This window comes from Ranitomeya imitator, chromosome 2 (assembly GCF_032444005.1).
Source record: "Ranitomeya imitator isolate aRanImi1 chromosome 2, aRanImi1.pri, whole genome shotgun sequence".
Taxonomy (NCBI): domain Eukaryota; kingdom Metazoa; phylum Chordata; class Amphibia; order Anura; family Dendrobatidae; genus Ranitomeya; species Ranitomeya imitator.
The window spans coordinates 480,264,207-480,277,432 of NC_091283.1; the positions used below are offsets into that span (position 1 = coordinate 480,264,207).

At 44.3% G+C, this 13,226-nt stretch overlaps 1 protein-coding gene across 7 annotated transcripts in view; it reads left to right on the top strand.

Moving 5' to 3' along the window:
- Positions 1-13,226, top strand: part of TLK2 (tousled like kinase 2) — a 183,600-nt gene that overhangs the window by 59,213 nt on the left and 111,161 nt on the right. For all 7 annotated transcript variants that reach the window (XM_069751340.1, XM_069751338.1, XM_069751343.1 and 4 more), the window contains 3 exons: positions 269-361; positions 485-577; positions 771-881. In XM_069751340.1, coding sequence (XP_069607441.1) covers positions 269-361; positions 485-577; positions 771-881 — 297 coding nt within the window. The remainder of the gene's footprint in view (positions 1-268; positions 362-484; positions 578-770; positions 882-13,226) is intronic.

A 13,226-nucleotide genomic window follows, 5' to 3' on the forward strand; every position in this document is an offset into this window, starting at 1 on the left:
AGACTATCAGAATGGAGATGTTTTTCTTGGATCACACTATGTTGACACTGATCGGACTTCTATCAGTGTGTAATTTGCATAGTCGACCAGATTCTGTTAGGTGAGAGCATGTAAGTACCACCATATGTACCTTCTCTAACTCTTTAGATTGACTCCTGTGAGACAATTATCAATCATTTATGTCCAACTTTAAGTTACAGTGACTGGACTGTGCTTTTATTCTCCTTTATTTTTGTCTGCATTGGTAAAAATCAAAATTGTTTTGCAGAATCAAAGCAGCCCTCCTTCCTCCACACTAGTGAATCTAGAGCATTCCTGTATCCCTATCAAACAGATTTCCGTCCAGCACAGGCAAACACAGGTGAGAAAATAAATGGAATATCGCAAATTACCCTGACTCGTTCTTGGTAATGAGAAAAGTTAACTGCTGAATGTGACTAAATTTAATAAGATGATTGTAAAACTTTTTTGTGTTTTTTTTCAGTCTGACCTCACAATGGATAAAATATCTGCTCTTGAAAACAGCAAAAACTCTGACCTAGAAAAAAAGGAAGGGAGAATAGACGATTTATTAAGGGTATGTGCTATTTTTCACATTTATTTTACCGTTTTTTATTAGGGTTACATTAGTAAATTATTTCCCTTCTTAACGTTACATGCTAAAAATCACCCACATCATTAGATTGCAGGATTAAATGGATACCTGTTTTGGTGCGAAATACACAGATAGCATGTGTTAATAAATTGACTCTTTGATAATTTGTGTTTAGGTAAATTGTGACCTTCGACGGCAAATGGATGAGCAAAAGAAAATGCTGGAAAAGTATAAAGAACGGTTAAACCGGTGTGTTACAATGAGTAAGAAACTTCTTATAGAGAAGGTGAGTTCTGCGCTGTTGCCTCTATTTCATATGAAATGCTTGTTTGGGTGTGAAAACTTATGTAGACGCACCAGTGAATCCACTCTGACACCTATAGAAATCTACTATATAATTGTCTAAGGGTCACTTCTCTCTGTGTGTCTGTCTGTGTGTCTGTCTGTCACGGATATTCATTGGTCGCGGCCTCTGTCATGGAAATACAAGTCGCTGATTGGTCGTGGCAAAACGCCCACGACCATTGCCACGACCAATCAGCGACGGCCATAGTCTGGCAGCGAAATGGCTGCTGCTTAACTGCCCTGCAGTCAGCGCTGAGCGCTCACACAGGGTTAATGCCAGCTTAACGGACCGCGGTGTAATGCACTCCGTTATGCAGCTATTAACCCTGTGTGACCAACCTTGTACTATTGATGCTGCGTATACAGCATCAATAGTAAAAAGATCTACTGTGACTAATAATAATAATATTAATAATAAAAAAAGGGGTTATTCTCACCCTCCGACGTGGCGCTGTCCTCGGCAGTGCAAGTGTCAGGTTCCGATGCTAAGGATGCTATGCGATTAGGACCTGCCATGACGTCACAGACATGTGACTGCGACGCCATCACAGGTCCTGCGCTCATACCAACCCTGGGACCGGAAGCTGCCGTGTGCAGCGCACATAGGCGCCAGGACTACAAGGGGCCCTCGGAAGGTGAGTATATGTTTACTTTTTATTTTAAGTGTTTTTTTAACCACGCTTATAGTGCCCACATTGCTATATACTACGTGGGCTGTGTTACATACTGCATGGGCTCTGTTATGCTGTTATATACTACGTGGCTGTGCAATATACTACGTGCCTGTGCAATATGCTACATGGCTCTACAATATACTACGTGGCTGTTATATACTACGTGGCTCTGCTATATACTACGTGGCTGACCAATATACTACATACCTGTGCAATACACTAAATGGCTATATACTACGTCGTTTGTGTTATATACTACGTCACTGTGCAATATAGTACATAGCCTGTGCTATATACTACCTACATATTCTAGAATACCCAATACGTTCAAATCGGGCCACCATCTAGTGTTAGATAATAAGCAAGACATGTTATAATTTAAAGAAGTCTTCCCATGATTTTTTTTTCCTTTTCAATCTGTGCACATGTCTGCATACAGTAGTGTAAGTGTGTTAATATACGCGCCTATCACCATTTTCTCTGGTATCCAGTGGTGTTCTGCTCCATTTTTGATGAATATCACCGTTGTTGAGACTCTCAAGGTCACACTGCGCTCTGAGACCTGGAAATGGCTCTTACAATGTAAGTCTATGGAGCACTAGAGCGACGCGCTGTAGGCTTACGTTCCAGCTCACAGAAACGCAGCATAGAGGGAGCCATATATGCTGTCTTGTCATCACATGTGTCCGAAGAGGAGCAGATCGACACTGGATATCGGAGAAGGCGGTGGAAGGTGAATATGTTAACACACTGACACTGTTAAATACACAGGTTTAGGGAAAAAAATCATGAGGGCTTACTTAAGATGAATGCTTTTTTTTTTTTTTTTTTTTTATATTATAAATGTTATTGACATTTTTTTAGATTTTGCAGGAAAAGAAAAAATAGGCATTTTACTTTTTCCACTATCATTTATAGGTTAACAACCAATCTTATGATAGTAATAGAGTAACATTTTACAAACACACAGACTTAGACAGAAGGAAAGGGGGGGGGGGAGAATGATGTGGAATGTTATGACCTGGCTATAGCCTTCTCATAGAGGTCATATGTTTAACATGGACCAAAAGGAATCCCAAGGAGACCAAAAGGAATCCCAAGGAGGAGGGGGCGTGACCGGATGTGGAGCTGAGCGGACGTGCGAGGCTCGAGCTCCCTAACCACCAGCTATCATAAGCGGCCCAAAGCACAGTGAGGTGACCGGAGGAGGTCAGATCTGAAGATAAGATAAGCCAGGCGGTGGTGCACTCCAGGAATGAAGCGAGGGAGAAGGAGGGGGCAGGCGCCCAGCAGGGTCCAGGTCTTTGAAGCGATGGGTAGTTGGATCCAAGATGGCGACCGCAACTCTCACCACGCGGCCGCCGGCAGCAGCAGGAGTGATGGCAGTGTGAAGCAAAGGTCAGAGCTGCACAGTGAATCACTCCACCAGCCCCAAACTCCCAGCAAAACTGAAAGATCCCTGAGCACACAGAGCTATTCACCAACGCTGCAGTCCCTGCTTTTCCCCCCTGCTAGGAATGCTGAAGGTTCAGAGCCTGAAGATTTACAGCCACTAAACACAGCCCTGACCGTCTCCTCAGACTCTCCTATTACAGACTCCAATTCTGCCCCTGTCACTGTAGCCACACTCAAATCCCTGCTGGGAGACCTGAAGCAAGCCATTCATACTGATATCACAACGGCTTTCACTGAGCTACATAAAGAAATAACGCAGATTGGCGACAGAACCTCACACATAGAGGGGAAACTGGAGGAATATACTACGGCGCACAACCAACTAGTAGACGCGCATAATGAAGCGGACGAAGAAATCATGGCCCTAAAACTGAAGCTTGCAGACCTAGAAGACCGATCCAGGCGCAATAACCTACGTTTCAGAGGAATCCCTGAGAGTGTGTCAGCGGATACACTAAAGGAGTTTCTAATGGACTTCTTCACAATTCTGGTGCCGTCAGCAGAACAGAGGGACCTGCTGATTGACAGGGCACATCGGATCCCCAAACCAAAGTCTGCTCCCAGCTCCGCACCGCGAGACGTGATAGCCAGGCTGCACTTCTACCATTTCAAGGAGGCAGTGACCAAGTCAGCGTCAGCAAAGCAAGAACTTCCAGAAAGATTCCGGAACATTCTGGTGTTCACCGACTTGTCTGCGACAACCCTGAACAGAAGGCGAGAATTCTCATCCGCAACCAAGATTCTACGGGACAACAGTATTGTCTACAAGTGGGGATATCCAGTAAAGCTCATCGTGACGAAAAACGGAACTTCACACGTCCTTGCGTCTCCCAGAGAGGCCATGACCCTGCTCCAGGAATGGTCCCTGACATCAGTGGATGAAGATACCAGCTCCCCACTAAAGAAAAGACCCCCGACACTGAACAAAGAATGGACCTGATTCTCACGCAAGTACTCTGTTACCATATGTATCCCCTGTGTGCCTATGCCAGGACACCACACTGTTATTTTTTTGCCTGGCTGGCAGGTTGAAGGGGCATGAGAATATTGCTTTCGTTTTTTCTATTCTCTCCCCCCCTTTAATACTGGATAGGAACGACTATCCAGTTGGTTCACATAGAACCGGACTCTGAGTTGTACAAGTTGTACTTGTTCTGGTTGTTGTTAATTACTTTAACCCCTTTGTTTCCCTTATTATTATCCTGTATCTGGTGACTGATTGAATTTTTTTTTCTTTTTTGTAACTGATGGTATTTCAAATATCTAGCATTAATGTGAAAGGCCTAAACAGCCCTTTCAAGAGATCGTTATTATGGAAGGAAGCCCAGGCACTCAAAGCGGACATACTATGTGTCCAAGAAACTCATTTAAATCGTGATGATACCCATAGACTACAACATAAAAATTACCCCCATATCTATGTGTCATATGCGGCGAAAAAGAAGAGAGGGGTAGCGATTGCAATAAAAGACACTGTAGCGTTCCAGCTTGTTGATAGCGTTCTGGATGATGAAGGCAGATATGTAATATTGATATGTAGTATCAATAACAAGGTGTATACAATTGCATCTATATATGCACCCAATACAGGTCAAATCACTTTTATTAAAGACCTCATAACTAAATTATCCAAAATAAAACAAGGATCCCTGCTAATCTGTGGAGATTTTAACCTCGTCCCGATCCCCAACATAGACAAATCTTGGTGCTCAAAGAAAAAGTCCCAATCCCATGCGCTGTCCCAGTGTCTTATATCAGAAGAATTGTATGACACGTGGAGGGTCCTTCATGCTTCTGAAAGGGATTATACATATTACTCCCACCCACATAAAGTATATTCAAGAATAGATCTAATAGTAGTGGATAAATGGCTCCTACAAAATATACAATCAGCAAAAATTGGGAACATAACCTGGTCGGACCACGCTCCTGTAACATGCCAAATTAAAGAGACGTACAATAATTTAACTTATTCTCCGTGGAGAATTAATAACTTCTTAATAGCCTCAGATAATATTAAATCCCAACTTAACGACCTTCTCCAGGAATTTTTTGATATCAATAGTACCCCTGACATATCCCCGACCACAGTGTGGTGCGCCCACAAGGCCTATATAAGAGGGCGGCTAATACAGATAGCAGCGCAACACAAAAAATTGAGAATGCGACAAATAGAAGAGCTCAATAAAAATATAGCAACAATGGAAAACATCCATAAACATAGCCCATCACCCACGGTATATAGGAAACTACAAAAGGCAAGATACGAACTATATCAGCTATTCCAATATAAATATGAGCATAATTTGAGGAGGAATAAAGCTAAATATTATTGGCAGGGGAATAAGGCGAGTAAAATACTTGCCAATAAGATTAAAGCGAGATTAACAAAGCAAAAAATAGCTCACATACAAGATGATCAAAAGAACAAAATATACAACCCTAAAGAAATTGCGAATACTTTCGCAAGATATTACTCCTCACTCTATAATCTCAAGACCGACAACCTTATCCCACAACCCAACGCTGAGCTAATTAATAATTTCCTGAATAGCATATCTTTACCCCAAATCCCAGAGGATAAATTGATGGCAATAAATCAACCTATAAGCCAAAAAGAAATCCAACAAACCATTCAGGCAACAAAAAATAATAAATCCCCAGGACCGGATGGTATAACTAATGAATACTTGAAGTTATTCAACCAAATATTGTCCCCACATCTATTATTAGTCTTCCAAAATATATTTGAAACAGGCAAAATACGAGAAGAAATGTTACAAGCGACTATAGTCCCTCTTCCCAAGCCAGGAAAAACTCCCGATCATCCAAGTAATTTCAGGCCAATATCCCTACTAAATACTGACCTCAAGCTGTACTCCAAAATCTTAGCAAATAGACTCTCCGATGTAATCCCTTCCCTGGTGCACAGAGACCAGGTTGGATTTATCAAATCTAGACAGACATTGGACGGCACCAGACGAATGATTGACCTCATCCATGTGGCGGGGAGCGACCGGACGCCTTCTCTGCTCCTATCCCTGGACGCGGAGAAGGCGTTCGATCGGGTGCATTGGGGATACCTGTTTGAGGTTCTGGCCAGATTCGGATTTACGGGTAATATTGCTAAAGCAATCACTCTGCTATATTCTCACCCATCAGCATCGGTTTCTGTCTCTGGAATGATGTCGGACAGGTTTACTATTACTAACGGGACGAGACAGGGGTGTCCGCTATCACCCCTTATATTCGCTTTGGTGATTGAGCCTCTAGCGCAGAAAATTAGATCACACTCGATGATATCAGGAATTCAGGTGAATAAAACGGAACACAAAATAGGCTTATTTGCTGACGACATCATTCTAGCGTTAACAAACCCGACAGAATCATTACCGGCAGCAATGCAAGTAATCGATTCATATACTAAAATATCATATTATAAGCTGAACGTGTCTAAATGCCAGGTATTAAACCTGACCCCTCTCACAAAACACCCCAAAAGCTTTGAGAATAAGTACCCTTTTAAGTGGGAAAATGACCACATTGAGTATTTGGGTATTCGGCTGACACTCTCGGCAGATAAAATGCTATCACTGAATTATGAGTCTCTAAGGAAGAAAATCCAAACTGACATGTTACGTATGAAGAAACACGAACTATCATGGCTGGGCAGGATTGCATCGGTAAAAATGTTCATTCTCCCACAAATACTGTATTTGTTCCGCAATCTCCCCATCATATTCCCAATGAAAATATTAAAAGAGATTCAAGCAATGATTTTAAAATACATTTGGCAAGAGAGAAAACCCAGAGTCCAAGCGGACACGCTTTACATCCCTATGAGTAAGGGTGGCCTGGGGTGCCCCTCAGTGGTCCGGTACTACAGGGCCGCATTATTCGAACAGTTACGATTCATGTGGAATAATGATGATGATCGGCACTGGATAGCAATTGAAAAACATTTGATGAGAACCTCCAATGTCTCAGCTTTTTACCATGCACATCAAACTAAAGTCCCTAATAGAAACCTAAAAATGTCCCCAACAATAGACGCGGCTCTGGAGCTATGGAGTGTGTTGACTAATAAATTAGGCCTTATACAAACCGCATTCCTCAAAGCTCCTATAGAGACACTGGAGCATTGTATCCCGGACCTCAAACTTAAAAATTGGAATTTACCCAAAACCACCTCAATTGGGAACTTGTATGAGGGGGAGGAATTAATTACTTTTACATCATTGAGAGATAAATACAATGTTCCTCAAAGGGATTTTTACAAATATTTGCAGATGCGGCATTTCCTAACTGAAAGGAAAAAACAGATGCCTGCACCGCCATCTAAACTTTACTCTATGCTGATGAACCCGACATCACAGATTAGAGCGCTGTCCACAAGCTACGACTGTATGTTGGAGAATACTCTGCCCTCTCTAACTACATACCTGCAAAAGTGGGAAAAAGACCTAAACTGCACATTCACACCCGATCAGTGGAGGGCATCCTTCTTAATTATTGGAAGCCAATCTAAATGTACTAACCACATAGAAAACGCCAGGAAACTGTTATATCGGTGGTATTTCACTCCCAGTAGATTGTCCAGGATGTTCTGCAGTTCCCCAGACACGTGCTGGAGGTGTGGAGACCCCTGTGCAGACATGCTACATATATGGTGGAGTTGTGACAGAATTAGACGTCTGTGGGCAGCCATAGATCATCTGATGTTCCAGATTTGTGGTATACCGGTGACTCTTAATGCACAGCAGGCGTTACTCGCTATTGATTTGGACTCGTTTCCCTATGAGTTCCGTACAGTGATTGTACATATTATTGTAGCAACAAGACTCAAAATTGCTAGTTACTGGAAAAACTCCAGGTGCCCCTCACTGCCCGAGGTCGTATCACTGATCAACGAAAATTGCCTATCAGAAAAAATAATCGCTACATCTAATAATAATATAGCTCAATTTCAGAAAAAATGGAACAATTGGTTATCTTTCCGTTTAAATACCGTTCTTAAATGACTTTGCAGATTTGCATATAGAGAATGTGATTGGATAGTTATTGTAATGTCACCATTTCCCCTATCCTCTTCCCTTCCCTAATCCCCATAACGTTGTGTTAATTATTAAGAATTTAATGTCAATAAGATGTAATGCTTGACACAATTTGTAAATAAAAATTTATGTTTAAAAAAAAAAAAGGAATCCCAAGGAGACCAAAAAAGATTTACCCTCTCTAAAGTATTGTCATTAAGGGCTGTCCGGTACTCAAAAATCCTGATGTCCTTGATGCAAGAATATAGATCTAGTTGGGAAGGTGGAGAGGTTTGCTTGCAGTGGTAGGCAATTAAACAGCATGCTGCTGTTAACATGGAAAAGCAATCTAATGGATCTCTTGGATATGGATTCAGGGAAAACATTTAATAGAGCTGAGGACTTAATGGGAGATCCACTCCAAAAACTTTCTTAATGAGGAGTTGGACTATCACCCAGAACAGTTTAATCAGTGGACAGTCGCAAAAAATGTGAAATCTAGAACTTCTAGACAGGGTGCAACGTTAGGAAAGGAGAGCGAATAGATGGGTCCATTTTATGTAAAAATTCAGGCGCATGGTACCAGAGATGACGGATTTTGTACTGATTTTATTTGTAACGAAAATAAAATTAGTTCTTACCGGTAATTCGGTTTCTAGGAACCTTCCACGACAGCCACTTCGGAGGTTGTCTTCCCCGCCCTAATAGGGGACAGGAACACAGAGGTTAAATACCCCTCCCCTTCCTGCACCGCCAGTATTTTCCTGGACACAGTAGCATGTATAATTACCACAAAAGTGCAGGAATCATCCAATAAGAATATCATATAGGGAGGGAAATTAGTACTGTCGTGGAAGATTCCTAGAAACCGAAATACCGGTAAGAACTAATTCTATTTCCAGTTCACCACCTGACAGCACACAGGAGGACGTCCTTCTTATCCTTGATGGGACAGGAACACGAGAGGTTAAAAAGACCCTCCCCCTACCACCCTTCAGTGTTTTTCCTGTCCCATTAGGGATAGGAACGGACGAGAGGATCTGCCGTTCTGTGGGGGGGGGGGGGGGGGGATGTGGATCGGGGGGGCTCAGCCTCACCCTTCCCTCCTGAGACACCCGTTGGCTGACACCCGCCCGAAGGGTCCCTCAGCCTACCAGTGTAGCGCTGCTCCTGGGTTGGGGATCGCTTCCTCCTGGCGGGGGCTCTCGATTCCTCCGTCCGTCCCCTGGTGTGTGCAGGCTCAGCGGCGGCCTCTGCTGGCGTCGGCGTCTCCATGCGGCCGCTGGGGGAACCAGTTCAACGCCGCACCTTCCTCTCTTTCCGGCCGCATGTCACTTCCGGTTTGCGGCTGAGGGGGACGGACGGTGTCTCTGCTACAGGAAGTGCAGAGGAAAGAGCGGTGGGGAACGCTGGAGCGTCATTTTTTGTTTTTTTGAAGTGAGGAACAGAACAAAAAGGTACGTAGGTATGTGCAGGGGCGGTAGTGATCTCTAGAGCATCATGGAGGACGCAGCTAGAGCAGAGGGTCAGGAGTCAGCAGCACTAGTAAGTAGAGGCAAAAAAAAAAACGCTAGTGTTTGATATAGATATATATATATATATATATATATATATATATATATATATATATATATATCTATCTATCTCCATAGGCAGCCCCCCTATCTGAGAAATCGGTAAAGAAACCCAGTAGGAATAAGAAGTGTCCTATCTGTGCGGTTAAGCTAAAGGATTCCTGGCAGAAACCCCTATGTGAAGTGTCCACCTGCAAAGTCATAGGAGAGGAGCAGGCGTCTCTTATGTCTAATATGAGAGCCATGATAAGGGAGGAAGTTCAGGCTTCAGTCTCAAGTCTGGTACTCCCTCAAGTTTCACCCTCACCTTCACCTTCGGAGAGGCCGAGGAAAAGACCAAGGGTCGAGTACTCTTCCATAGACTCATCATCCTGTGGGTCGGAGGTAGAGGAGGAAGATGAGAGTAGAGATCCCCCGGAGAAAGGGAGAAGATATCTGTTCTCTGCTGCGGACACTGGAGAACTGTTGGAAGCAGTGCGGCACACCATGCAGGTGGAAGAGCCGCAGCCATCTTGCTCCGTTCAGGACGAAATATTTGGAGGCTTGCGCTCACAGACATCCAAGGTGTTCCCTGTTAACTCCCATATCAGATCTATGATTCTGGAGGAATGGGAGGAAGCCGAGAAGAGACTGACTATCCCTTAGGACTTCAGACTTCGCTTGCCGTTTAACCCAGAGGAAGTCAAGGAGTGGGTTGATGTACCAAAAATTGACATACCCTTGGCTAAAGTCTCCAAAAGGACGGCGATTCCGTTTGAAGATTCGTCCAACTTGAAAGAACCCATGGACAGAAAAGCAGATGGCCTTCTTAAAAGGGCCTGGGAGAGTTCCTCGGCAATTATTGGGACTAATATTGCAGCGACATCTGTAGCCCGCTCCATGGACCTTTGGCTAGATGATCTCAAAGATCAGTTGATAGCTAAAACATCCAGAGATAATATTCTAAAATCCCTACCCTTGCTAAAACTAGCAACTACCTTCTTGGCAGACGCATCTGCAGAATCGGTTAGGTTCGCAGCTAGGGGCCAGTCGCTATCGAATGCAGCCCGTAGAGCCATCTGGCTTAAGAGCTGGTCAGGGGACATGCATTCTAAGAATAAATTGTGTGCTATACCCTTTTCCGGGGGCAAGGTCTTCGGACCAGTCCTCGACGATATTTTAGAGAAAGCTGCAGATGTTAAGAAAGGTTTTCCGGAAGAGAAACCTAAAAAAATTCCAGCCCTTTCGGAGGCCCCGCTATAATCAAAAACCCGATTATAGGGGTAAGGGAAAGCAGGGTAGATGGAGCTACCAAAAAGGGGGGGATAACAGGCCTAAAAATAAAGAATCAAGCTACTCTGGACAGGGTTCCAGTTACCGCAGAAAATGACGCCATCAGAGTGGGGGGTCGTCTGACAGGTTTTCTGGAAGGTTGGAGGGAGATCACATCAAGTCCATGGGTCTTAAAGATAGTATCCCAGGGATACAAAATAGAATTCACATCTCTTCCTCCCGAAAGATTCCTGGTATCCAGCTCCCATCTAAAACGGTCATCCCCCATGTGGTCAGACATTCAGGACCTTCTAAAAATGGCGGCCATTGTCCCAGTACCCCCTCAGGAAGAGGGCAGGGGTCATTACTCAAATCTCTTCTCGGTAACAAAACCATCGGGAGAATCGAGAACCATTATAAATTTAAAACATCTGAACAATTGGGTCATTTACAAAAGGTTCAAGATGGAGTCGATTCGGTCCACCATTCCCCTGTTGGGAAAAGGCATGGTCATGTGCTCTCTAGACTTAGAGTGCATATTACCATGTTCCCATCTATCTAAACCATCAGAGGTTCCTGCGGTTCGCGGTAGTCTTGGAAGGAAAGATCTTCCATTTCCAATTCCGCTGTCTCCCATTCGGCCTGGCCTCCGCTCCCAGAGTTTTTACAGAACTTATGGTAGAAGTAGTTGCTTTCCTGAGGAATCCGGATATAATGGTGGTCCCCTATTTGGACGACTTCCTAATAGCAGCAGACTCAGAAGTCCAACTCAGGATCAACTGTCGGTCCCTCATCTCAACTCTAGAGAATCTAGGATGGATTGTAAATTGGCAAAAATCAGACCTAATCCCAAAACCCAAAATAAAATTCTTGGGAGTCATGCTCGATTCACAAACAAGAATGTCCTTCCTTCCGGAGGACAGGCTGAAGGGCATAATACAGAAGATCCGTCACTTTTCCCGAGGTCGGAATACGATCAGAGACGGGATGAAGATACTAGGTCTGATGACTGCGTGTATTCCCTGTGTAAGATGGAGCCAGTTTCATTCTCGACAGCTTCAGAGGGGAGTCCTGAGAAGCTGGAACAGAAGACAAAACTCGCTGAACCGAACTCTGAACCTTACTCCGCAGATCAAAAGATCTCTGGGTTGGTGGACTCTTCCCAGGAACCTCCGACTGGGGGTACCATGGCTTCAAACACCAAGCGTTTCAGTTACAACAGACGCCAGTCAGCTCGGTTGGGGAGGTCATGTACTGGGAAGATATTTTCAAGGTCGCTGGAAAGAGGCAGACCGCAACCAGTCATCAAACCACAGGGAACTACAAGCGGTTTGGGAGGTCCTGACGGCAGCACAACATCTGCTACAGAACAAACACGTGAAGGTCTTCTCAGACAACACGACAACGGTAGCATTCCTGTGGCATCAAGGGGGTCCAAGACATCCGGCATTACAAGACCTGGCGGAATGGATATTCAAGTGGGCAGAAAAGTCGGTTCTGTCAATCACGGCAATTCACCTGGAGGGCTCCAAGAACCAGTTGGCAGATTTCCTCAGCAGGAAAAGCGTATCCCCCACGGAGTGGGAACTGAACAACGAGGTGTTCAAAGACCTGTGTCATCATTGGGGAATGCCGACGGTGGACCTATTCGCTTCAAAGGGAAACGCAAAGCTCAGGACCTTCTACTCCCTAAACCCTTGGGAGACTCCTGCCGCGATCGATGCTTTCTCACAACCCTGGAATCACGGTCTCCTATATGCATTTCCTCCTCTAGCGATGATTCCGAGGACACTCAGGAAAATCTGCGAGGACGAGGCCAAGGTCATTCTCATAGCTCCTCACTGGCCGAAACGCAGTTGGTTCCCATTGTTGAGAAAACTATCAGTAGAAGAACCCCTCCTGTTGCCGGAGAGAGAGGATCTTCTTCTACAAGGACCAGTTCTACACCAGAATCCAGGAGCACTTCAGCTGGCGGCCTGGATCCTGAACGGAAGGTCTTGAGAGCAAAAGGTCTCTCGGATGATGTCATTTCTACCCTTCAAGCGAGCAGGAAGCCGGTAACATCGGCTATTTATTTGAAAATTTGGAAGAGATTCTGTGGGTTTTGCGGAGAGACGACAGTTGATACTGACCACCCAAATATCCCCAAAATTCTTGATTTTTTGCAGTCAGGGTTTCAAAAAGGTCTTAGACCAAGCACATTAAGGGTCCAGATAGCGGCCCGAAGTGTATTCTTTGACTCTTCCCTTTCTGCTCATCCCTGGAATAGCCGTTTCTCTAAAGCCGTCCAGAGACTAAA